The sequence below is a fragment of the Pipistrellus hanaki genome (genome assembly GCF_964339955.1).
Source record: "Pipistrellus hanaki genome assembly, chromosome: 16".
Lineage (NCBI taxonomy): Eukaryota > Metazoa > Chordata > Mammalia > Chiroptera > Vespertilionidae > Pipistrellus > Pipistrellus hanaki.
The window spans coordinates 39,939,871-39,966,702 of NC_140518.1; the positions used below are offsets into that span (position 1 = coordinate 39,939,871).

The following is a 26,832-nucleotide window of genomic DNA, read 5'->3' on the forward strand; positions in this document are numbered from 1 at the left end:
ATTGAACATGTATGAGATAACTGTTAATACTCTTTTAATGCTTAGGTAAATGTTATACAAGATACCAAAATAGTGAGTGAGACAGATGGCAATACCTGGATCATGGTAATTCACAGGATAGAAGTGATCCAGAGTGTTTTTTTGCAGAGAAGGCCATAAGACCTGACTGCCTTCCATTTACCTGCTCTTCCTTTTGGGGGAGAAATTAGGCCTCCACTCAGATCCCATGGTAACAGCACTGTCCCATCCCCCATGGTCAACAAGATGATGTGGATACTGAAACTGCCTAGGAATGAACCCTCCTAGATCTGTGAGACCGCACTATTCTCTACCAAAAGGCTGATCATCAGCAAATCCTTGGGATTGATTTATGACCAAAAGGGGGAATTGCGGGTGGAAGAAAGAAAAAGGGTGTGCTGTGCAAAGTAAACGCACAGGTGATCTGATCATTAATTCCTAACTGGGCAGGTCACAGCAGTAGTCATGCCCGAGACCTGTAATTTCTTTAGGAAAAGGTTTTAAGCCAACTCTGCCCATTGTTCTTGTGCATCTAAGTTAACACACCTTTAAAATACTATAAGCAAGCCTGGCTGGTGTGGGTCAATGGTTGAGCATCAACTTAGGAACCAAGAGGTCACCAGTTCAATTCCTGGTCAGGGCACATGCCCGGATTGTGGGCTCAATCCCCAGTAGGAGGCATGCAAGAGGCAACTGATCAATGTTTCTCTCTCATTGATGTTTCTATCTCTCTATCCCTCTCTCTTCTTCTCTCTCTAAAAATCAATAAAAACATATTTTTTAAAATTTCAAATGCATAAATAAAGCTACAAAATTGTTATTCTCTCTCTCTCTCTCTCTCCCTTCTTTCCATCCTCTCTGGAGGGAAAAAAATCAATGAAAAAATTAATTTTAAAAAAAAAATCATACATATCATGGTTCTAAGAATTCACCCTTAAAAGACACTTCTAAAAATACAAAGAAAAAAAGCACAAAGCTATTTAATGCAGCATTATTCATAACAGCAACAGACTGAAAACAATCTAAATGCTCACTAGAACAGACACTAGAATATTATCAGCCCTAATGAATTAATAGATTTCTACGATATATTATTAAATAAAAAGAACAAGATACAAAAGAGCATTTTGTTTAAAAGGAAGAGAAAAATACATACACAGAGAAAAGCTTATTTCGGCAAATCAAATCAAAAAGTAATGCGAGAAGAATAAATCAGAAATTAATGAAAATACTTACCTATAGGAAGTAGGTGAAGAAAGGGTGGAAGACCGAGATGGGAACAAAACTTTGTACTTTTGTGTACAATTTTGACTTTTTAACAATGTAAATGTTTTACATATTTAAAATTAAATCAGCAAGGTAAGAGAGAGAAAGAAAATCCTAAAAATAAGTATAAACAGAAACAAAGAATAGCATAAGACAAAGAAAAAGAGAATCAATTCTTACATTTTTAAATGTAATGTGTAAAAAAAGACTGTTATTCTTTTGGTGAGAATGAATACCCAAAGAAATGAGGACATGGCCTCTGGTCCTGCAAAACCTAAAAGAATTACTATCTGGGGTGGAAAGGATACCAACCCTAGAACTAGACTAAAATGGTTAGAAACTTTTAAGATAAAACAGGAGAAATTAAAGAGATGCCATGCTTCAGTTAGTGTCAGTGATTAAGTAACTATTAACTGTTTGGTTGTAATGTCAATGCAACAAACAAACATGTAGACCATTATACATGCACACATATACACACACATACACACACACAAACCCTCAGAAATAAGTGGGCGGAGGGGGAGGGGGTTTCAGACCTCAAAGCTCAAACAAATCATTTGCAGTACTACTAGTAATTCCCTCCTGGCCATACCTTGGTTGTACTTTCACCATTTCTTTCATACTGGTTTCTTTGTTGAATTTTCTCAGCAATCTCTTGTGCAATTTGACAAGTAGAATCATATGTGGAGAACCTGTATCAAAGTCATAAAAGGAAAAAAGCATGTAAGGTACTTAAAAAGAAATTTATGTATTATATATTTTATACTATATATATGAATTTTTTTCATGTATATCAAAAAAGAACAGGTGATTCAAGACATGCATCATTAAGAAAATAGGAGGGAGGCTCAAAAGGAAAATTGGGTCCTGGTCCCAGCTTGGCTACATTTTCTCTTTTTCTCCTCCGCTCTATCTTCTATAATAATAAAATCCAGGAACTGTGAGAGGGATGTCTCTTGGTGCCTTGGTGGCTTGCTAGGGCCCTCCCAGCTTGCCTTCACCCGGCTTCGTCTGGAAGGTCATCCAGAAGGATGTCCGGAAGGATGCCTGGTCTAATTAGAAGCAAGACATCCCTCTCACAATCCAGGACTGCTGGCTCCCAACTGCTCACCTGCCTGCCTTCCTGATTGCCCCTAACCGCTTCTGCCTGCCAGCCTGATCACCCCCTAACCACTCCCATGCCAGCCTGATTGATGTCTAACTGCTCTCCTGCCAGCCTGTTTGCTCCCAACTTCTCTGCTCTCCTGGCCTGGTCACCCCTAACTGCCCTCCCATGCAGGGTTGATCACCTCCAACTACCCTCCCTTGCAGGCCTGGCCCCTCTCAACTGCCCTTCCCTGCTGGCCATCTTGTGGTGACCATCTTGTGTCCACATGGGGGCAGGATCTTTGACCAGATGGGGGCAGCCATATTGTGTGTTGGAGTGATGGTCAATCTGCATATTACTCTTTTATTATTTAGGATAGAGGCCTGGTGCATGGGTGGGGGCCAGCTGGTTTGCCCTGAAGCGTGTCCTGAATCAGGGTGGGGGTTCCCTTGAGACATGGGGGGGGGGGCCCCTAAGTGAGGGGCCTGTGAATTTTCTCAGCAAAAAAACGCCCCCTGGCGACCCAAGCAGAGGCCCTGGTATCTGGAATTTATGTATCTTCTATAATTGAAACTTTGTAGCCTGGAGTGGAGGCTCAAGCAGGCAAGGGCAGACAGAAAGCCTGGCTTCCCCATTGCCTGGGAAACCCAAGCCTCCCTCCAGCTCTCTGTGGCTGTAGCCATCTTGATTTGGTTTATTTGCATACTCACTCTGATTGGCTGGTAGGCATGGCTTGTGGGTATAGCAGAGTGATGGTTAATTTGCATATTACTCTTTTATTAGGTAGAATGGGGAATTTAAAAAAACAAAACAAAAAATCCACCACCAACTCCTGCCTCTCCCCACAGCATTCTGGTTGAATTGGGATGGGGTTTGCCCTGGACAGGACGAGTTGTAAAAGCTCCCAGGTGGTTCCAATCTGTAACAAAATTTGGGAACCACTGGTCTGGTGGTAATGCAATCTCATCACCGCATCATAAAGCATATAAGTGCCTCAAGTACTAGTTCAGGAAAATTAACCTGAACTCCATTTTAATAAACTGCTGGGAAGGAGAGAAAGCAACAGGAGACCAGTACAAGACTTCTCAAGCTATTCAATTACATAACCAATTGCCAGTATTGACTCTCTGCAAGGCATCCTATCTAATAAAGAGGGAATATGCTAATTGACCATCACTCCATCACAAAGATGGCTGCACCCATAACTGAAGCCAGGTTCCCATAAGTAACCTTAACGAGCAATCAGCAGGGACCTGAGGCTACGCGCACCCCACCCCCATAGGGCTTGACAGGGGACCTCAGGCCACATCCCCCAACCCGGCAGAGATTGACAGGGGACCTCAGGCTGGGGGACCTCAGGCTATGCCCTCCACCCCAGGACCAGGCCAGGGGACCTGAGGCCATGCTCCCTGCCCAGCGGGGCTTGACAGGGGACCTCAAGGTGCATTTTGCGTCCTGGTGCTGGGCTAGGGGACCTCAGACTGCTCCCCCCGCCCCAGCGCCAGGCTGGGGGATCTCAGACTGCACTCCCCACCAGGTGGGGCTTGGGAGGGGATTTCAGGCTGTGCCCCCTACCCCAGCACCAGGCCGAGGGACCTCAGACCGCACCTCCCACCTTGACACTGGCCAGGGGTCCTCAGGCCATGACCTTCCCCCTTTCCTTCCCTCCCCACAGGCCAGGGGACCTGAGGCGACGCCCCCCACCTGGTGTGGCCTGATAGGGGCTCTCAAGGTGCACTCCCCATCCGGGTGCTGGGCTAGGGGACCTCAGGCTGCTCCCCCCGCCCCAGCACTGGGCCAGGAGACCTGAGGCTGCACCTCCCTGCCTGGCGGGCTTGACAGGGGACCTCTGGTTGTGCTCCCCACCCAGCAGGGCTTGATGGGGGACCTAAAGGTGCACCTCCAGTGCTGGATCGGAGGAACTCAGACTGCGCCCCCAGCCCAGCAGGGCTTGACGGGGGACCTGAGGCTGTACCCTCTGCTGGTGGGGCTTGAAGGGGAACTCAGACCACGCCTCCTGCCCAGCGGGGCTTGATGGGGGACCTGAGGAAAAAATAGTGTTAAATCAAGCCATTGGCCCAGATACCAGATCTTAGTATCTCTGCTAACTTCGATCTTGCAATCCATTCTAATGTCCAGGCTTAAGCAATCACAAACTATAATTAGAGATGTCAACATAAGACATATACTCCAAAAAGAACTTTACAGAACTGTAATGTTCTTAATTATTACACAAAAAGGCTCAAGTCTGATAAACTGTGGCAATCTGTTCCTTGGGATCAGAACTGAGTCTCTCATCATTCAGTCCCTGGGGATTTCATTGTTGAATAAAATAAACAACTAAACAGCTATGGTTTTACTGCAAGGGTTGCTGTAAATGATATTGACTCGAGTCAGGGTAAAATACCTTATAAACGAATGCATAGTTCCCATCCCAGATTCCCACAAGTTTTCTGAAGGACTCACAAGACGTGGGTCCTAGCGCCAAGGGGTTACCAGCTGGCTGGTGACGATGGATTCTGAACCTGTGCGATCAGGGGCTTCACCGGGTGGCCAGGCATCCCACAGAAAGGTGCCTCCCACTGCACTGTCCCAGGAGTGCAGCGGAGCCTGCCTCAGCCAGCTCCACAGCAGGGGGCGCGGGAAATCCCCGCGGCGAGACGCGGCCCAGAAGGGCGAGCGGAGGGTCCGGATTTCAGCGCGAGCCCTCAGCTCGGAGGGGCTCCTGGGTCTCCTGCCCCGGCCACCCCTGCGAACACCGAGGGCGGCGGGATGCGGCAGACAGACACCCCGTGGGCAGCGGAAGAGCCCTTGCAGCCCCTCCTCTTATTTCTAAAGGCCTTCAGCCGCCATGCCCAGCGGCCGCCTGCTCCCCGGAAACCCGGCCTCCCCCCTCAAAGACCCCACGCGCGTGGCCGCCGCCACCCGGGACTCACCAGGGGTCCGGAGCCATAGCGCTGTCTCCGCCGCTCCCGGACACTTCCGGCCCGCAGCAGCTGGCTACGGCGGCCCGCGCGGGCCACACCCCGCGCTCCGACCCGAACGCGCAGACAGACTGCCAAGTCTTCCACGCTCCACTGAGGGACAGTAGGTCGGAGCAATCTGCTTCCTCTAAGAGACGCGAACCGCTGGGTACACTTAAAATAAAATTGTTGAACAAAATGTAATCATGTTCCCTGTTAGTGGAAGTGCCTCTAAACCTCCTGCTGTTAACAGAAAATTGCATCCTGCTTAAAACTGAAGCGAGCGCGGTGATCCTTATACAAGTGTATAAGTTCACTAAAACTTTAAGTGAATTTGATGATATGTCAATTATACCTCCGTAAAGCTTAAACTCCTTTTTTAACCAGCTTCAAACTGGCGACCTGAAGTATTAATTATATATTATTTTATGGCCGTCTCCCCATCAGAAGAAATCCTAAATGCCATTAAGTACTTGATTATATAGTTACCAAAAGAATCACAGACTCTCTTTGGGGGAATGAGTAATCCCTCCTGTGCATTTGGTAGCCCCTAACTTTGCAGAAAACTAGGAAAAAGAAGCCCTCTCTCTATTTGCAAAAGAGCTTGCAGGGATTTGAACGCCGCAGGCTAGGTTTAGCGCGGGCGCGGGTCTGATGCGCTTGCGCGCGCGCGCGTTACCATAACGACCAGAAGACGCTGTGAGTCCCGGAGGTGGAGGGAAAAGTGAGAGGTGTGTCTCCGCAGGATGGAGACCCAAATTTTGCCCAAGACCCAAGTGCTGGAGATGGCCGAGGCAGCCGAGGTGGCCGATCTGGAGCTTCAGGCTGTGATCGGCTTCAATGGTGAGGCCAGGAGTCTGTCTGGGCTGGGTGGTGTGGGAATCCTGGGATGTGTAGTGTAAGGTGACCAGATTTTAACATTGATAAAGCGGGACACCATTGACAAAGGGGGGGGGGAGTTCTTGATTAAAAATTTGGTCTATATGGAGCAACAAAAATTGTCATAGAAAGCAAAAATAGTATTGTAATATATTTTTAAAATTTCAACGTAAGTACAATTTGCAAATATAATAAATAAAAAAATTTTCAAGGCCGGCGCTAGACTTTTTGCCGCCACTATAAAATATAAATAATACGAGTACTGTCTGCTAAATTCAAGAAAATGTATGTATTTATGAAATAAATAAATAAATAAATAAATAAATAAATAAATTACCTAAATTATCTGAATAGCTGATTTGTAATGACATCACTTGTTTTAACTAGTTAACTAGCACGCAGTACGATGTGTATCGTCTGAGAGACAGTTACAAAATGTTTTCATCATTGCCAATCCCAAAAAATGCCATTGTTCATTAAGTCCAAACACTGGTGGTCGAATTCTAACAACTGATCAACAATGCGAACTTTGATAAGCAGTTCTCAATAATCAGTTCTCAACAATTATTTCATTTTCTACATTTATTTTTAAATGCTACAAAGGACATCTGCCTAGGTAACCTTTTTAGTCTTTTTTCCTTAGGGTAATTTCTGAGTACATTTTACAGATTTTTGATGTACCCTCCAAACACTATACTTGACATGGAACAGAAATGTGTGCCCAAAAAGCAGGGGAATATTATAGTAGCATTATTTCTTTTTCTTTTTCTTTTTTTTGTTGTTGTTGTCAATTTTTTTTTACAAATAACTGCACAAATTAATAAGCAAAATGCAAATAAACCTATTTTTCTTGTTCTCTGAAAGTGAAATATTTCCTGTTGCGCACACCCAATGAGTCAGTCCAAGACTAATGACATGGCAATCAGCTGCTAAAATATTTGCTGTCAGTATTAGTGGAGGGAAATGGTGTGCCTATGCATAAGGCATGTAAGGGAAATGAATGCAACATGATTATAGTAATCAGTCATTAGCGAACATTGTAGTTCGTTATTAATAATTATGTATAACAGGATATTGTAAAAATTAAGTTATGAAATTTTTATTATAACATTTCTGACATACCGTTATATTGGTGGGCCACAAAAATATTGGGTGGACCACAAAAACTCGTGGGCCTCGAGTTTGACATGCTTGCTCCAAGGCCAATCAAGGTTAGTAACATGAGACCGAAGGATCTCTGGAGGCTTTGAGCCTTTGCCTGATCTCCTTGTGGGTCCAGGTATAGGAAAAGCAGACCCTGGTGCACATCTTGGTCCTTTCCAAAGCCGTGCAGCTCCAGAAGAGGGAGCCGAAAGCTGTGGATTGCTAATAGCCCTAAACAGGGTACTGGGGCAGAAATAGCATCTCACTGTCCTGAGCTAGAGATCGGGAGTCATAGCAGATCTACCTAGCACATAGACACAAACCCAAACAGACAGCCAGAATGGAGAGACAAAAAAAAAAAAAAAGAAAGAAAAAAAATGAATGAAAGAGAGAATTCTCCAGAAGAAGAGATAAAATGAAATGGAGATATGAAATTAACTGAGAGTTCAGAATGATGATAAAAATATTAAAAATTCTATAAAACTGCTCATAAAAAAATAAGCAAACTTTATGAAAGTTTGGGATGTCAAGGAAGGGTTAATTCAAGTAGTCTTTAAAGCTGGGTAGAAGTCAGAGGAAAGACTGAGGAGCAGAATATTCCAGGCAGCAGGAATACGGTGAGCAAAGAAGGAAGGTGGAGCGTGTGGGGACTGGTTGGAGAATGGCAAAGGCGTGGTGTGGCTTCAGGGTCAGGGAGGGCAGGATAACCCAGGAAAGAACCTGGGGTCAGATTTTAGAGGCCTTCAATACCAGGTAATTGAGTTTAGTCTCCACATGGAAACAAATTAGAAGCATAATAAAGCCCCTTTTATCATGATGACACTAGAACTCATTGTAGTTTCACATTCTAGTTTATGAGTTTTAACTTGAGGGAGTAAATGTTTAACTGTACTTGACTCTTTCGGGTGTTTTATTTTAATGGGAATTTATTATGTAAGCAAACCAAATATAGTCGTGTTGTTTAGGAAAGCATTTTATAAGGCTACTAGTGGCCCGGTGCATGAAATTCATACACATTAAAAGGGGGACCCAGAATCAAGTCCCCACCCACCCACATGTGCCTCAAAATCATGTGAGAACCGGCCCCGGCTCCCCCCCCCCCCATCACCACCATTGGGCTAGATCCAGACCTGGCCAGTCCCACCCTTGTCAAGCCCCATCAGGCAGGGGGGGTAGCCTCAGGTCCCTGGCCTGGCACCTGCTAGTTGAGAACCGCTAGCAGGGTCTCCTACAACCATTGGAAAACAGATATTTTACAGTTCATAACAGTAGCAAAATTATAGTAATGAAGTAGCAACGAAAATTATTTTATGGTTGGGGGTCACCACAACATGAGGAACTGTATTAAAGGGTCACAGCATTAGAAAGGTTGCGAACTACTGCGCATAGACCAAGTCTGGGCTTCTGCCTATTTTTGTAAATAAAATTTTATTGGAACCCAGTCAATAAAATGTTTTATCTATATCTCCCTTACTCCCTCAAAAGTCAATTTTTAAAAATGCTTTAGCTGAAACTGGTTTGGCTCAGTGGATAGAGCGTCAGCCTGTGGACTCAAAGGTCCCAGGTTCGATTCCGGTTAAGGGCATGTACCTTGGTTGTGGGTACATCCCCGGTGGGGGGTGTGCAGGAGGCAGCTGGTTGATGTTTTTCACTCATCAATGTTTCTAACTCTCTATCCTTCTCCCTTCCTCCCTGCAAAAAAATCAATAAAATATACTTTTTAAAATTCTTTAAAATTTATTTAAAAAATGGTTTAAAAATTTACAGTCTGGAAATGTTTTGAAACTAGATAGAGGTGGTGCCATTGGATTATTCATTTTTTAAAAATATATTTTTATTGATTTTAGATTTGAGAGAGAGAGGAAAGGAGAGGGAGAGAAAGATAGAAACATCGATGAGAGAGAATCAGCAACATTGATTGGATGCATATACTGGCATTTTCTGTTAGGATTGGCTCTTTTGGTGTTATGTTTAAGAAGTCATTTCATTGAGTCTTGTTTTTCACATTTAGATCCTTGATCTACCTGGAATGTATTGTTTGTGGATGGTGGGAAGTGCAGATCTAATTTTACTTTTGCCATGTGGATAGCCCATATGATTATTTATAGGGAGCCTGCAATTAGAAATAAACAAATATACATTTTAGTAGGAATAGATCACCCGCAGACATAAAGCTTAGTATTATGAGAACTTACTGCATAAAAAAGGAAAAATAACAAAATTAAAGAAATAATTTACTTGGTAAATACATTTGGCCATCTGAGCAAAAAGGAAATCTATTTAGCTACTGGGATCATACTCTGCTCCAAAATAAATTCCAGTGGGAGTTAAATATAAAAGACAAATTCATTGAAAGACCAGAAAGCTACATTAATAAATATGACACTTTATGGTGGAGAATGGAAACATCAATAAATAAGATTTTAAAGTACCCAGGAATAAACGTAATAAGAAATGTATGAGATCTTTCCAAAGAAAAATTGGAAATGCTACTGGGTGAAGGCACATAAAAGGAGAATATGGAAAATATACCCTCTTTTTAGAAAAGAGACATAATGTATCATTATGGAAATTATCTTTTCTTGGATTAATCTATACATTCAATACATCCCACGAAAAATGACTTTTTAACAAGTCAAGCTAAACTTGAAGCTTATATTGTAAAATAACTATAAAGAAGAACTAAAACAAATCCTAATCAAAGGTGAGTAATAAGGGGGACTTGTGTCTATTTCACATTAAAACATATTACAAAGGCCTGGCTGGGTTACTTAGTTGGTTAAAATGTCTTCCCAATACATCAAGGTTGCAGGTTCAATTCCTGGTCAGAGAGCATACAAGAAGCAATCAATGAATGCATAAATACGTGGAACAACAAATCAACATTTCTCTGTCTGTCTCTCTCTCTCTAAAAAAAAAAAAAAAAAAAAAAAAAAAAAAAAAAAATTAAAAAAATAATCAATAATATCAAACATATTGCAGCCGAAACCGGTTTGGCTCAGTGGATAGAGCGTCGGTCTGCGGACTGAAAGGTCCCAGGTTCGATTCCGGTCAAGGGCATGTACCTTGGTTGCAGGCACATCCCCAGTAGGCAGCTGGTCGATGTTTCTCTCTCATCGATGTTTCTAGCTCTCTATCCCTCTCCCTTCTTCTCTGTAAAAAATCAATTAAATATATATATTTTTAAAAACCTATTCCACAGGTTTGAAATTGTTGACATGATTCTTGGCAAATATCTAGAAGATGGCATTTTCCTGTGAGAGGTTCGGGCTTCTTCAAAGTGCCTGGTGGAGACTTAGGACTGAAGCCAGAATTTCATCTTTACCAAACTTGTGCTCAGGGCAGTGAACTCACTTTGCCCCCATGCCTGTGTTCCCAGGAGCATGCCCTCACCAGACAGGATGGCTGCTCACACCTCAGGCATTCCTGCTCCTTAGAATTGCAAGAATTGGCACGAGGGCCTTGCTGTTCAAAGTGGGGTTCCTGGACAAGCCTCAGCATCGGCAGCACTTGGGAGCTGGTCAGAAAAAGGCGACATCTCTGTCCCGCGCCAGACCTAAAAACCAGAACCTACCTTCCAACCAGGCACCTGGAGAGTGTGTGCACTAACGGTCTGAGAAGTCATACGCTAGACGGACCTTGTCAGTGGAATAAAATCCCGTTACCCACCACTTATTTTCGTTGAACTAAGGCTTATATTAAAAGTGTTCTCCTTTGTACTCATTTTTTAAAAAAATTACCAGCCACTTCTGCGCCTTCTGATTGTTTTTAATCTCTCCCTTTTAGGACACGTGCCGACTGGTCTGAAATGCCACCCTGACGAGGAACACCTGATTTACCCTCTGGGCTGCACAGTCCTCATCCAGGCGATCAACACGAACCAACAGAACTTCCTGCACGGGCACAGCAACAACGTCTCCTGCGTGAACGTCTCCAAGAGCGGGCTGTACATCGCCTCGGGACAGGTCACGTTCATGGGCTTCAAGGTGAACAAACTGAAAGTAACTCCCTGTGAGTCACTTAGAGGTGCCTGCCTAGCAAACCTGCCCCACTTACTAGCAGGTTAGCTCTGTGCTTGCTAGTAGGTTAGCTCTGTGCTTACTAGTAGGTTAGCTCTGTGCGGACATGCGTCTCTACCCTTCCCCGTCTCCCTCCTCACCCTCCTTGAGCTCCTTTCCATCCTATCAGGCCGAGAGGGAAGGAACCTGGCGTCCTTACACCACATGCTGCTGCTGGTGACCGATCTGCTCAGGAGTAAGAGAAGTCACGGTTCAAAACCGTTTCCATTTTTGCTGCTGTGGTGCTTGTAGGACATGATGTACTTTCTAGAAAGTAGCCATCTCCCCGGGTTCTGAAAGGCCTGTCTGTGACCCGGCTGTGTGTTCTCTCTCCCAGGCAGACATCATCTTGTGGGATTACATGAAGAGGGAGCTGATTGCTCGGCTGTCACTCCACAAGGGCAAAATTGAAGACCTGGCCTTTTCGCCAAATGACCTGCACCTGGTATCGCTCGGAGGCCCGGATGACGGATGGTAAGGAACTAAATATGCTTAGTTATGTTCCAGCAGGCGTGTTTCTAGTCATGCCAAGCACCCTCTCCCCACTAACGTTCCCTGTTGTGTGAAAGCCGAGGAAGGAAAGGCCATAGCACTCTGGCTGGGCACGGAAAGGCGCTGGGGAGCTTTAGAAAATTACCGGTGCCTGGCTCCCCCGGCAGACCGTCAGCTTTGATTGGCCTGGCGTTGGGGAGCAATAAAAGCTTCCCATATGGTTCGGATGTGCATCTAAATTTGAGGATCATTGTTATTTAAAAAAAGAAAAGAAAAAGATGATATCACCATCATTAGCAGCAGCAGCAAAGGCAACAGCCGGTTTTTGTGAGCAGGTACTCTGTATGTGCCAGGTGTGGGCTGCACCTGAACTGCGGTATCCCATTTAAGCCTCACAGCGACCCCAGGAGGTGGGAGCTGTTGCGGCCAGGAGGGACTAAAAGGCTACTAAAGAGAGGCAAACCCTGGCGGTGCGATGCCAGAGGCGACATTTTTAGCTTGCCTCCTTCGAGACATGACCTTTGCCCTCAAGGAACTCATAGTCAAGTGAGCAGGCAGAGAATACATACAAATGAAATTGGGGGGAAAGTCTTTAAAAACACTGCATTGGGAGGAACAATCAGCACAGTCCATATGCCCGTGTAAACAGCCTGAAGAAGAAAAAATAACAACACCTGAGGTGTGTGTAGGATTCAATACTTTGGTGGACTCAATACAAGGTACTTTCTTGTTTGAGCTCCATGGGTGTATTTTAAAAAAAAATTACTTTTATGTGTAGTGATACAGTGGGAGCTCTGTGTGTATACCAGACTTGAACAGCAGGCCCACAGAGTTTTAGTGAGATTTCCACCTTTAATAGTTGTTCCTTTTGCCTGTTGAGCACCTTCCCTGGACTATCCCAATTGGACTGTTTGTGATAAGAAATGCACCCAGAAGTCATCGATCACTATTCTTAGTTTATCTTTAAAGCAGTTGCTTTTAGCCTTGGGTGCACATGGGAATCACCCAAGGAAATTTGGAAACTACTGATGCCTCGTCTCACCCCAGAGATCCCTGGAGCTTGGCAGTCAGGCCCCTTCCACTTGCACGTCTTTCTGCCAGAAAGATGCCCAGGCTAGACCTGAAAGATGGAGGAGAGAAAGATGGCCCTTTAGCCAAACTGCAAATTGTTCGTCTCCTCTGTCATTTAAAGCTTGATTTTAGGCTATCTAAAATTTGCTTGCAGAAGGTTGGGGGATGTTGAGAAAAACATTCTAAAGCAAGTTTCTTTTCCAAAGAAAGGAAGGAAAACAAACATTGCTAAGCAAGAACATGCAACATGCCCACCCCTGAACAGCCCTGGTGGTGAGGAAGACAAGGTTCCGAGGGCTGGTTTTGGATAATCAGGGGTCAACCCTGAACCTGGGACAGGGTCCCTTCTACCCAAACCACCTGGCTTCTACACACAGGATGAGGAGCAGAAGGGGTGTTGGCGACTCTAGTAGACATTTGACAAGTTTGTGTGTGCATGCTTTTAAAAGATATTTTGTAAACTACTTATGAACTTTTTTTTTGCACTAATATTATCACATATCAGTATTGTAACGCACCCTGCTTTTTGATTAACTTGATATGAAGAACATAGTCTGTGTGTTGCACACATAGACATATACTAGGTTCTTTACAATGACTGCACGGTATTCCACTGCACGGATGTGCTGGAATTTACTCAGCCAACTCTCTCCAGGTCAGTGCCTTTTGCTTAGTTTTACACTTTAAACTTATTTTTTGAAAAATTAAAACTATACATGTCCATGGTTTATAAAGAAAGTATGTTTTCTAACTATGCAGATGAATTCAAAATACACATTCCCTCCATCATGAAGAGCTCTACTCTCCTGAGGCACTTGGGTTCTTTCTTTACAGCTCTATTGAGATATGTTTCAAGTGCCATACAATCCATCCATTGAAGGTATATAGTTGAGTGGTTCTGTGATGTTGTTGTTTTGTTTGTTTGTGTTTCTTTATATATATATATGAAGAAAAAATATATATATATTTTATTGATTTTTTTACAGAGAGGAAGGGAGAGAGATAGAGAGCTAGAAACGTCGATGAGAGAGAAACATCGACCAGCTGCCTCTTGCACACCCCCTACTGGGGATGTGCCCGCAACTCGGGTACATGCCCTTGACCGGAATCGAACCTGGGACCTTTCAGTCCGCAGACAGTCGCTCTACCACTGAGCCAAACCGGTTTCGGCTGTTTGTGTTTCTTTTTGCGAAAATACTTCCCCAAGGAATTTTTTAGAACATTGTCAACATCCCAAAAAGAAATCCCATGCCCATTAGGGGCCACTCCTCATTCCCGCTCCACCACTGCCCTCCCAGCCCCAGGCAACCTCTCATCTACTTTCTGTCTCTATAGATGTGCCTGCTCTGGATGTTTCCAATAAATGGAGTCATACAATATGTGGCCTTTTGTGAATGGTTTACTTTATTAAGCATAATGTTTTCAAGGTTTATCCATATGGTGGCATGTATCACTACCTCATTCTTTTTCATTGTCAAATAATATTCCATTGTATGGCCGAAACCGGTTTGGCTCAGTGGATAGAGCTTCGGCCTGTGGACTGAGAGGTCCCGGGTTCGATTCCAGTCAGGGGCATGCACATTGGTTGTGGGCACATCCCCAGTGGGTGGCGTGCAGGAGGCACCTGGTCGATGTTCCTCTCTCATCGATGTTTCTGGCTCTCTGTCACTCTCCCTTCCTCTCTGTAAAAAGTCAATAAAATATATATTTTTTTTTAAAATATTCCATTGTATGGATATACCACTTTTTCTTTATCCACTCATCAGTTGATGAATTTTTGGCTCTGTTCCACTTTTAGGCTATCATTAATAAATAGAGGCCCGATGCAAGAAAATTTGTGCTAGAGTGGGCCTTCCTTCCCCCCCCCAGCTGCCAGCACCAGCTTCCCTGTAGCACGGGACCAGAGTTGGCTTTCCTCTGGCCCTGGCTTCATCAGGAAGGATGTCCCTTCTAATTAGCAAATTACCCTTTTATTATTATAGGCTATGAATATTCATGTGTAAGATTTTATACGTACACATGCTTTTTTTTCTTGGGCACAAAGTACTTGGTTTTAAGAGGGTTTTTGTTGTTGTTGTTCATCTAGTTATCAGTATAATCTTCTAAGTGATATGCTTCTCAAATTTCCCTTGTTAAATGGTAACTATAGCCAAAACCAGTTTGGCTCAGTGGATAGAGCGTCAGCCTGTGGACTGAAGCGTCCCAGGTTCGATTCCGGTCAAGGGCATGGTTGTGGGCACATCCCCAGTGGGGGGCATGCAGAAGGCAGCTGATCAATGATTCTCTCTCATCGATGTTTCTAACTCTATATCCCTATCTCTTCCTCTCTGTAAAAAATCAATAAAACATATTTTAAAAAATGGTAACTATCAATTTCTTACTAAGGAAAAAAAATGTATGGCTCTTATATTGATTGTCTCCTACCTCTCCATTCTTGGAGATCTTGGTTAGACCTTGATTTTAGATTACCTGTGATAACACATTCCACATGTGTACAATTTGGGAACTATAAGTAGGCATGTTTTACATTGACAAGGTTTGTAACATTTGTATTCTATTTCTATAATACGAGGACATAACAACCGAAAGGGGTCCTAGCACTCTGCTTTAACAGGCCCTCAACTGATTCTGATGCACGTTCAAGTTTGAGATTACTGCCTTAGGTCAGTGTTTCCCAAACTTCTCTCATGATGAGAATCACCTGGTGGAGTTGTTAAAATACAGACTCCTGAATCCCAACTAAGAAGTGCTAAACTAGAATTTTGGGGAAATTATAGGTAAAATTGTATACTTAACTTGTATAATAAAGTTAGGATTTTTTTATACACAAGTAAATCTGCTTCAATTTACAGAGTCACCAATCAATCTAAGACAGAGCACTAAGTTAAATATACAATTTTACCTATATGTTCCCAAAAATTCTAGTTTAGCACTTCTTAGTTGGGATTTAGGAATCTGTATTTTTAACAACTCCACCAGGTGATTCTCATCATGAGAGAAGTTTGGGAATCACTGCCTTAGGTCATCCTCTTTATTGCCTTTTTTTTTTTTTCTGGAAAACTTCCCCAAGGGAGTTTTTTACATGATATAAACTTTTATGCCTTGAATGTCTGAAAATGTCTTTATCATAGCATCAGACTGGATTGTTGCACTTGCTGGTTTCTAACCTCATAATCATCTTCCTTCAAAAAAGTGTTAAGTGCCAGTTATTTGTCTTCTCAGATCCAGTGTGATTGAGGACGTGTCTTGGGGGGCTGGGAGAGGACGGCAGATGAGTGTACACTTTTTTGTTCCTTTGTAAGTAACCTGTGTTTTCCTTTTCTCTAGAACCACTGGAAGAACTGTTTCTCGCTTTAAAAGCCTGTCTTCCCCTGACTCTCTTGTCCCTCTCCTTTCGGCAGCGTGGTGGTGTGGAGCGTAGCCAAGCGGGAAGCCATCTGCGGCAGCACCGCGGCCCTCCTCAACGTGGGCAACGCCACAGCCGTGATCTGCTCCAGGGTCCGCGACGAGATGTTTATCACCGCCGGGAAGTACGCATCCGCAGCCGGGGGTGCAGGACCCACAGGCCACTCCATGTGCTTATGCAGTAAACACGGTCATTCCAGTGTGGGGGGAACATGTTTTCGATCCTGGCAACCTATCCTAAAGTCTTAAATATGGTCATTTGAAAAAATCTGTGCTTCCCACCGAAAATATTCTGCTCATCTGCTAAATCCATTTCCGGTTCTGGTCCAGGTGTGTTCCTGATAACACATCCCCTCCAATCCGTGCTCCCAGAGAGCTCTGCAGAGTCACGCACTGGGTGATGTGTTTTTCCCCACCTGCTTCTGATTTAGGTTTCATGAAATGATGGTTTGGGAATGAACTGTTCCAGGAAGTTTCCAGGGGTTGACTAAGAGCCATATATCCTTTCCAGTAGGGGGACCAAGGTCAGAACAGAGGCCGGCATCGGCCTAACCGCAAAAATTAATGTACAGACTCACAAGCCTATATGAAAGCATCCTATTTCGTGCCACATGTCAGTTCAAAGGTCAAACATCTGTGAAGGCCAGGCAGAAGTATATGGAAGTCTAGGTTGGCTGGAACTCTTCTTTCTGGCCTCCCTGTGGCTTCCCGTCTAGAGAGACACACCGCATCGCCTCCTTTTCCACCAGAGTCAAGCATTTGTGCTGCTCTGCACCTGTCCTGCTTCCTGTCCCCGCCTGGGGACACGTGGCACGCATTTGTTCTCCGGATAACAGTGAGGAAGGGCTTATTCAGAAGGCATGACAGCCAGCCCCTAAGGAGCGAATCTAACTCAGACCCTAAAGCAGCTGGCCACATCCCAGTCCCACCCTGTCTCCAGGGGCTGGTGCCCATGAAGCTCTTCAGCCGGTGGACGAGGCCTTTGTGTGATGGGGTCGCCCTGCTCCTCGGCAGCTGCGTGAGCTGTAAGCATCAACCGATTCTGACCTCCGAGGACAACATTTCCCCAGGGGTCAAACTTGAATTGGAGTCAAAACAGAAGTTTTTCGGGCAATCTCTAAACTAGTAGATCTGCTTTAAAATTTCATGTGACCCTGAGAACCGAGAAGAAGCACTCCGAAGCAGGATTTCTGGTATGGCATCCTCACACTGGGCTCGCCATGATGCTCCCAACGTAAGGTGTTCCATCCGATCGTCTCCAAGAGATAATCCTGCACATCCCAATGTTTCAGCATCCAGATGCCAGCTAGCAGGAAGGCCATGGAAAAGTTCCTTTCCTTTTTAGTTTAGAAAGTGCATTCAAAATACTTGTTGGACACTTAATTATGGGAATAACTCTGGAGGCTAAAGAAAAACTGAACTTGATCAATAGGGTTTTTAAAAAAAAATATTTTCTGTCTTAAGCTATTAGCTAAAGCCTTTGTGATGTTGATCATGATATATTTATATAATTATTCATTCAAATGAACTCAACCTATAGTGATGAACTATCTATCACCTGTATGCTAGGTCTTACGTTAGGTGCTGATTTTGTTGGACTTTTCGTTGCTTAGCCTCATTTCTCCTTCCTTGAAGACAGGACTCCCCCTAATGAAGTCCTCCTTTTAAAAAACAACAACAAAACTTCCTCACAGATCAGCACCTATGAATTCTGGTTTGCTCCTCATTTGTTTTCTTGTCTATTTGTATGTCTTTCTACTTTCACTCTAGTGGGCAGAGTGTTTGCTTCAAAGCAAGAGAGCCAGGTGTGAGCCCTTGCTGGGGCGTGCGCAGCCTCTGCCCTTTCTCATTTGGAGAGTTGGGGGATCATAGCCCTTCCCTGCAGGGTGGCTGTGACCATCAAAGGGAAGATCTTCGGCAGAGCACTAGACTACAAGAAACCCTCACATGTATTTAGTTCTCTTTACCTCCAAGACATACAGGAAACAGAGAAGACGGGTTGTTAAATGGGCACCCACTTGACTGTGAATTTCTTTTCTGTAGTGGGACAATCCGAGTGTGGGAACTGGATCTCCCAAATAGAAAAATCTGGCCAACTGAGTGCCTCACAGGGCAGATGAAAAGGATAGTCTTGTGTATTACAGTAAGTATTACTCTGTGTTGTTTTAAGAAACTATTAGTGCAAGTTCCTGTTAACTGCACTAACCGAGGTGCATGTGTGTGTGTGTGTGTGTGTGTGTGTGTGTGTGTGTGTATGCGTGCATGTAACTTGGGCTTGGGTAGGGAGGGGAGGTCTGAACATATGAGATAGTGAGTGAGGAGGCACGGGTGAGGGAGAGTCTCCATTCTGGAGCTCCCATCAGAAGTCAAGAGAGGAGCTGGACTAGGCTAGACACAACGCCGGGTGGGTCTTGTTGTCCTGGGACCTGGGCTGCCACACGGAGGGAGGCAGTGTAGCCAGAAGGCACATCACTGTGCCGCTTAGGTTATCTCTGCCACTGGAAATAAGGTTTCTAACCATGCAAGTCATTGTTGAAATGCAGTCTTCCCATAAAGAGGAATGATTCATATGCTTTCAATGTGGATTCATACATGCAGACTTGTAGCTCCATTCTCCATTGACTCGCTCCTCTTGTCTAATGCATAGTCATTTTATGGCGTAGCCATTGGAAAACAGGAGATACGGCCAATGCCTGTTCTCTTTGGATGAGTACAGCCGCATCCTAGGAGCTCTTTGGAGGAGTCTCAGGAGAGGGAGCCACAGGGTATGCACACTAAACCTCAGACACACACAGACTTCCCGTGAAATGCACAGGCTAACTGCAGTCTAAGATTTCCGCCAGTTCTGAGTTCGGCCTCGAGCCTTTCTTACCCACCTTTGGGTCTGAGAAAATAGAAGTAGCGTGCGCGCCTTTGTGGGTCTTGGTGTTTCAGAGAAAGCTCATCCCGTCCCTGACCGGGCTCTTGGGCATCACTGGGGAAGCCAGGTCTTCAGGATTCTTTGTCCTCTGACCCCCAGGTGGCCAGTGATGACAGCTTCTTCTACCTTGGCACCACGACTGGAGATGTTCTAAAAATGAACCCTAGGACCAAACTGATGGCAGACACCGGGCCCGTGAAGGACAAATACAGTCTGGTGAGTGGAGACCTTCACAGTCTGCTCTGCTTTGGTGTTTTCCATTGATTTCTTCCCTTCACTGCCGATGCAGACTCTAGTTAAGGAAGAGTCTGTGGAAAAAAAGAAAAGTCTGCGACTTTTAGGCCACACCTAAATTTGCAACTTAAGTTGCATGGCTAGTTCTCTAGGCTCTCATCTCTGTTTATTATTCAGAGCAAAGGTATTCTTAGGTAGCCTCAATTAGGGCATCAGAACCACACCTTTTTCCCATCTTCAAAATACATGGCCTGGGGCTAGTGATTTGTAATCACGTTGGTCCCAGCATGTGGGCAGGCAGCCTGTTGCCATATGCAAGAGAAGCATGTTCTTTGATCAATAAGACTATAGGTACATATAACCTTTTAAATCGAATAACTAGATCTTAGATTTCAGCCTTGGTCAGCATTATAATTCAGGAGAAAATCTAGAAATTGTCTATTGTTTATATTTGCAGAATTCCTAACAATTCTGGTAAAAAGTCCAGCGAGAGATGTTGATATTTAGTCCAAATAAAAAGTCTACAATCAAAGGATAACTTTACAGAGTGAATGCCGCTATTCCTACTACCCCCGGAAAGTTACAAGGGCTGTTTCCACTCAACTTTGAATTTGAAAGCTTGTGCACCTGCCTATGTCATGTCTGATAATGGAACAGATGGTTCTAACTAAACTTAGGTACCTTCCCTCAGACATTCCCAAGAAGTTTTAAAATACTTCACTGTTCCTGGGAATATGTCAGAGTGTTCTATTTTGTTGTTTTTTAATTCTTACCCAAGGATATGTTTTTATTGATTTTTAGAGAGAGAGGAAGAGGGAGGAGAGAGAGAGAAGAGAGAGAGAGAGAGAGAGAGAGAGAGAGAGAGAGAGAGAGAGAAAGAGAGAGAGAGAGAGAGATTGAGAGATAGAAACATCTATCAATTCCCTCCCATATGAGTCCCAACTGGAGATCAAACCAGCAGCCTTTTGGTGTATGGGACAACACTCTAACCAGGGCCATGCCAGAGTTTTCTTAATCACATAATCATTTAATATTCAAAATGTTGAAGCAATGCACAGAAAATGGAAGAAAGCTATAAGTAAAAAAGAGTTTAGAAATAATCCCACGGGAGGTTGAGATGTAGTTTAATGTTTTTTCAAATTATTATTAGGAGAGAGATTCCAATATATTAAATAGATGAAGACAAAACAGATCAGGTTAAGGAAGGAAAGGCTGAGAATACCGCCAGTTCCAACTCCAGAGACTCCACAAGACCCCATAGAACACAATATGAAAACTGCTGGGCAGTTTTGCCTCCCAGCACTTGGGATGGAAGTGCCTCCCCAGGAGGGATGCTGGCTGCCTTAGTGTCACTTAGGTGCTGTCCACAGCGGCACCAGGAACGCTTTCACTCCCAACCATTTGGGCCTGATGGTAGGTTCCACAAAGCAATGATTCCATGTGCTCTTTATGCCGGTGAAAGGAAAATCACTGTTATGGGGCGAAGGGTTAGGAGGTATCACTGAAGACATTTGGTTGGAACATCAAGTGATCTTGATACCCTTTTTTTTTTTTTTTAAACTTTTTAAAAAAATGTATATTTTATTGATTTTTTAAATTAAATTATTATCTGTGTACATATTTTAACATTGCCCCCCCTCCCATACATACCCTCCCTCCCCAGAGTTTTGTGTCCATTGGTTGTACTTATATGCATGTATACAAGTCCTTCGGTTGATCTCTTATCTCCCCCAGATCTCCCCGCTTTAATTTTACAGTCTGCTTGTTGCTTTACTGTCTTTATATCTGACTTTTGGTTCATCAGTTTATAATGTTCTTTAATATCCATAAATGAGTGAGGCCATGTGGTATTTATCTTTCATTGACTGGCTTATTTCACTCAGCATGATGTTCTCTAGTTCTATCCAGGTTGCTGCAAATGATGAGAATTCCTTCTTTTTTATGGCAGCATAGTATTCCATTGTGTAGATATACCATAGTTTTTTGATCCAATCATCTGCTGACGGGCACCTAGGCTATTTCCAGATTCTAGCTATTGTAGACTGTGCTGCTATGAACATAGGGGTGCACATATCCTTTCTGATTGGTGTTTCTAGTTTCTTGTTGATACCCATTTTAAAATTCTACTTAAATCTTAGTTCTACAGTTAAAAGGGTAAAAAATTAAAATGGTTTCAAGAGGGCCTATTAGGCAGACAGTACTAGAATGAAGAAGATGATGATGGTGATGTGATGATTGTAACAAGAACATTAAAAACACTTCCCTTGGTTTATCTCATTTGATCCTTACCACGTGTACATGTCTAATGAGATAAGTACCCTTTTTATCCATTCTTTACAGATGAGGAAACTAAGGCACTTACCATTTAGGATCTATGGCTAGCAAGTATTGGGACTGAGATACAGACCTAGGCAGACTCCAAAACCTGTCACTTGAACAATATCATCTATAGCTTCAAAGAGTTTGTTTGGGAATCACATATATGTAACTTTGAGGCTCTGTTGAGCTCTTTACCTCTCACTTCCCCAAGTCCCTGAACAGATGCTAAGAATATATCTAAGGGTTGTCTCTGCATCAGCCATGAACCAAAAGTGCCATAGCAGGACAACAGGGTGTGTCCTGCTGAGGCACTTTTGGTTCATGCCTTCATACTCTTGAGCCGTGGTTTCTCTTCTCCAATGCCATGAAGTTACTTTTGAACCAGAACAGGCAAAATTCAATTTAATGTAACTTGAAAGAACATAATATTTGTTTTATAATATTCAAACTTGATTAAGACACAAGCTTATAAAAGTAACTAGAGGCCCGGTGCACAAAATTCATGCACAGGGTGTGTCGGGGGAGGTCCCCTCAGCCCAGCCTGCACCCTCTCCAATCTAACTGCCTCTTCCCGCCAGCCTGATCACCCCTAACTGCCTCTGCCTGCCAGCCTGATCACCCCTAACTGCCTTCCCCTGCTGGCCTGACCACCCCTAACTGCCCTCCCCTGCCAGCCTGATAGCCCCTAACCGCCTCTGCCTCAGCCCTGCCAGGGTGGCTTTGTCTGAAAGGAAGACCAGATGACTGGAAGATGTCTGGTCTATCTGGTCTAATTAGCAATATTACCCTTTTATTAGTATAGATGATCTGCATTATTATTGAACATTTTAAAATGTAATATTGGTCAAGCACATTTTAAAATTAGAACTTTATAGTAGGTGCTACAAAAATGGCCATCACACATCCCCAAACTCTGAAGATGGCTTTGAATGTAAATGCTCTCTATTGTTTGTAAGGTTACGTACTGTGCACTTTCGTTCATAAGATAGAGTCACCAGACAATACGGAGTCTTCTCTGGGTGTCCAGCATGGTCTCTCTGCATCACAAGCGTCAAGTGAAGACGGTGGCACCTGAGGAACAAATGCTGCTGGGGCTGTGCTTGTCCCTCTGCTCTGCCTTCCTCCGAGTGGATGGACAGTGTTAACTTTTTAGTATATTTTCAACGCACAGGGGTTTTAAAGGGAGGAAGTCTGCTCCTTGCAGGACCAGGAGGCTACTTTCACACAGGAGCTTGTTGTTGGCACTGAGCCCTTTTGGCCAGCCCCGGAGTACACCACAGACAGCCCCTACAGGAGCTTCATCCAAGCCACGTGTGGCAGCATTGACATGACCCTGGCCATGCCCATTGTGCCAGGTCACGCATTGTCTTAATAATGAACACAGTTGGCCTTTTTCATGACGCTTTCTCTCCCCCTAGGGAGTGACAACGATCAAGTGCCTGAAGATGGGGGGCTTATTGGTGGGCTCTGGAACCGGATTGCTGGTCTTCTGTAAAAGCCCCAGCTACAAACCCATCAAGTAAGTTCCAGGCCCCACAGGGTTGGGGTGGGGAGAGACCCACCAGAGGGAGGTTTGCTTAAAGCCCACAAAAACTGATATTGGCAAAAAGATATTTGGTGAAGGAATTGCATCTTGCTGTTACAAGGAGTAGTTGGAATCACAGTAGATGGCTGTTTCTGTACCAATGAAAAGATAATGGCTTACGTTGAATCAAACCAAAGTAGTCCACTGCTACCCAGGGAAATACCTCTTTTCTAATACACACATGTTTTTATTTAGTTAATACACTGAGCCATGACAGCATTCATTAATGAGCTATTACAAACTTATTCAACAAATAACCTCAAATTTCAAACTTTCAAATTTGGCTTATTCAATGAAATGTCTTATGCAACGGGTATCCATTATGTATCCCTTGACTATTATGTTAGTAGTTAATGCATTTGAACACAACTTCTAATAAAAACAGCCAACATTTACCACCTATTTCTGTGTACCAGATATTGTGTTATGTACTTTACTTGGCTTAACTAAATAAAAGAAAATGAAGTAAAACTTTATACATTGTTATTAACAAGTATTTGTTGAGCACCTCTTCCATCCAACGCAATGTGCCAGATGTTAGTAAAAAATAAAGACGCTAAGATATGGTCTCTGTCTTCCAGAACTTACAGTCTGGTTTGGGGATAAGGTATATTTATACAGGGTGTCCCCCAAAAATGTATATACACTTAACATCTGATAGCTCAATTTTGAACATGAAATGTATTTTAATAAATGCTGCCTTTATAATTATTCAAAGTGCATATGTACATTTTTTGAGGATATCCCATATAATAAAGAGCTAATATGCTAATTAGACTGAACAGCAGAACAACCGCCAGGACATCCCTCCTGATGAGTGTCCTAACAAAGCCAGAGCTTCGAGGGCTGAGCCCCTTACACGAGTTTTGTGCATCGGGCCTCTAGTTTATACATATGAAAAAGTTACTATACGATAATATAGAGTCACTTCCTGGTCCAGATAAAGTATCTCATAGGTTTTGTAAAGACACTTAAAGAGGACGTGACGAGGTCAGAGGAGCAGAGGAAGAATTTAAATTTAGCTTCAACAAAAGCCAGAACCTCAGACATGCTCCGCGAGGTCGTTGATAGCTCCATGGGAGTCAGGTGTAGTTCCATACACATTGTAGGAATGAGCATCAATTGTCTTCGTTGGCACGAATCTGTACTAAGAATATGTGCCAGGAGTATTCTAGGTGCTTGGGACACATCAATGAACAAAGTAAACAAAGAAGAAGAAAAAGACCCCTGCCTGCATGGAGCTTACATTCTAGCAGGAGGGAAAAGACAACCACGAAACAAATGCAGTGTACACAGAACTGAAGGGCGATGAGAACATGGATATAAATGGGGGATTAGGACTTAAGGGGAGGTGGAAATAGGCTGCAATTTGAAATCCAGAGCTCAGCACAGGTCTTATTGAGACTGGGTTTGGACCAGCTATGTGTTTTTATGAAGGGGAAAAAGGGAGGGAGGCAACTTAAGAACCATGTTAGGTGGATTCTGGATACATGAAGTGAAAATAGAAAATAAACCCCTAATTATTTAACCCCTTACTTTTAAAAAAATATATATTTTATTGATTTTTACAGAGAGGAAGGGAGAGGGATAGAGAGTTAGAAACATCGATGAGAGAGAAATATCAATCAGCTGCCTCCTGCACATGCCCTATGGTGGATGTGCCCGCAACCAAGGTACATGCTCTTGACCAAAATCAAACCTGAGACCCTTGAGTCTGCAGGCCGACGCTCTATCCACTGAGCCAAACCATGGCTTTTAATGCAAAAATGTTTCCACTGTATGAAGATAAACTATGAACAATTACCACAAGGTTTGTGCTCCAAGTGTCCCCAAAATAACCCTGTGTGAACCATAGGCTCCAACTGGATGCCGTGATTTCTGCCTCCTCGGGTTGGAGAACGCACTCACACAGGAAGTCATGGGATGAACAGTGAGCCAAAACAGACCACTGACCTTGGCCCTGTAGCCTGGGCTTCACCTTGCCCTCTAGGCAGCCCAGATGCCAGTGTTTAGCCAATGGTTCTTGGCCTCCTCCTGTGGGCTCCTGTGTTGCCTCTGTTATCTCTGATCTTCACTGCAACCCTGACTAAAGGGGTTATTCCGTGGTCGAGTGAACTGAGGCCCCGAGTAACAGAGCTCTAGTCAGTGAAGGAGCTGGAATATGACTTGGGGTCTTCTCTTTCTTCACTTATGCTTCTACGTCCCACCAACACATGAATCTCTGTACACAGGATCCCCATTGAATTCTTGTCATCAAAACAAAATTAGTTGCACAGAGGGCTGGGTTTCTAAGGCCTTATTTATTTACATGTTCTTTTTTTTAAACTTATACTCATTATGCATTTGGGAAGCAGGGGGATTAGAAAGTGGAAGAAGATAACATAATTGCTATAAATTCTGATGAAGATAGCTATGATTAGCATTTACTTCTTATCTGTGTTATTCATAAAACTTTTAAAATCATTGTGCTTATTAGGTATATAAAATTTTATATTCTGATATTTTACTTAATAAAAACAATATTAAAAAACAGTATAGCTGAAACCGGTTTGGCTCAGTGGTAGAGCGTTGGTCTGTGGACTGAAGGGTCCCAGGTTCAATTCCCATCAAGGGCATGTACCTGAGTTGCGGGCACATCCCCAGTAGGGGGTGTGCAAGAGGCAGCTGGTCGATGTTTCTCTCTCATCGACATTTCTAGCTCTCTATATTTCTCCCTTCCTTGCTGTAAAAAATCAATAAAATGTATTTTTAAAAAACAGTATAAATCTTTATTAATCTTATCTAATAAAGAGGAAATATGCTAATTGACCACCACACCCTCACAAAGATGGTGGCACCCAGAGCCAATAAGGAGAGAATATGCTAATTGACTGCCACACCCTCAAAGATGGTGGCACCCACAGCCACAAGATGGCAGCACCCAGTCCCCTCAGCCCTGCTGAGGTGCAGGCATGGGGCATTGACCCAGCATGCCCCCAGGCGGGTCCTGCCACTCTGTACTCCTGGCTCCTGAGTCCCGCAATCCCCTCAGCCCCCTAGCTGCCTAGGGCGGACCCAAGGAGCAGCAAGCCTCAGATGTCGGCTGCCCAGCCACCCAGGGCCGGCCAAGGCTCAGGTAACCAGGGCTGGCCGAGGCTTGTGCTGCCGGCAGTGGCAGCAGCTGAGGTGTGATGGGGGTGTGGCCTTCCCCTGATTGCTGGGTTGCCTCCTGCCCCTGAGAGCTCCTGGACTGTGAGAGGGGGCAGGCTGGGCTGGGGTGCTCCCCCCCCCTCCAGTGCATGAATTTTCATGCACTGGGCTTCTAGTGTTACTATATAACTTAAATTTTTTTTTTAATAATTTATATATAAACTTCATAATCTTTTATACATGATTTTAATGACTAGGAA

General features: G+C 43.9%; 2 protein-coding genes across 5 annotated transcripts in view; one reads left to right on the forward strand and one right to left on the reverse strand.

Annotated features, from left to right (window-relative positions):
• Positions 1-5,444, reverse strand: part of STX8 (syntaxin 8) — a 222,288-nt gene extending 216,844 nt beyond the window's left edge. Inside the window, exons 1-2 of one of the 4 annotated variants that reach the window (XM_084863951.1) lie at positions 5,311-5,444; positions 1,880-1,979 (exon numbers count right to left, since the gene is read on the reverse strand). In XM_084863951.1, coding sequence (XP_084720077.1) covers positions 1,880-1,979; positions 5,311-5,327 — 117 coding nt within the window. In that variant the 5' untranslated portion in view covers positions 5,328-5,444. The remainder of the gene's footprint in view (positions 1-1,879; positions 1,980-5,310) is intronic. The other 3 variants (XM_084863954.1, XM_084863953.1, XM_084863952.1) reach the window with 3 other exon arrangements.
• A 575-nt stretch (positions 5,445-6,019) lies between these two features.
• CFAP52 (cilia and flagella associated protein 52) overlaps positions 6,020-26,832 on the forward strand; it is a 36,710-nt gene continuing 15,897 nt past the window's right edge. The window contains exons 1-7 of the mRNA XM_084863928.1: positions 6,020-6,180; positions 11,146-11,345; positions 11,755-11,891; positions 16,382-16,510; positions 18,429-18,528; positions 19,405-19,521; positions 23,277-23,377. Coding sequence (XP_084720054.1) covers positions 6,084-6,180; positions 11,146-11,345; positions 11,755-11,891; positions 16,382-16,510; positions 18,429-18,528; positions 19,405-19,521; positions 23,277-23,377 — 881 coding nt within the window. The 5' untranslated portion in view covers positions 6,020-6,083. The remainder of the gene's footprint in view (positions 6,181-11,145; positions 11,346-11,754; positions 11,892-16,381; positions 16,511-18,428; positions 18,529-19,404; positions 19,522-23,276; positions 23,378-26,832) is intronic.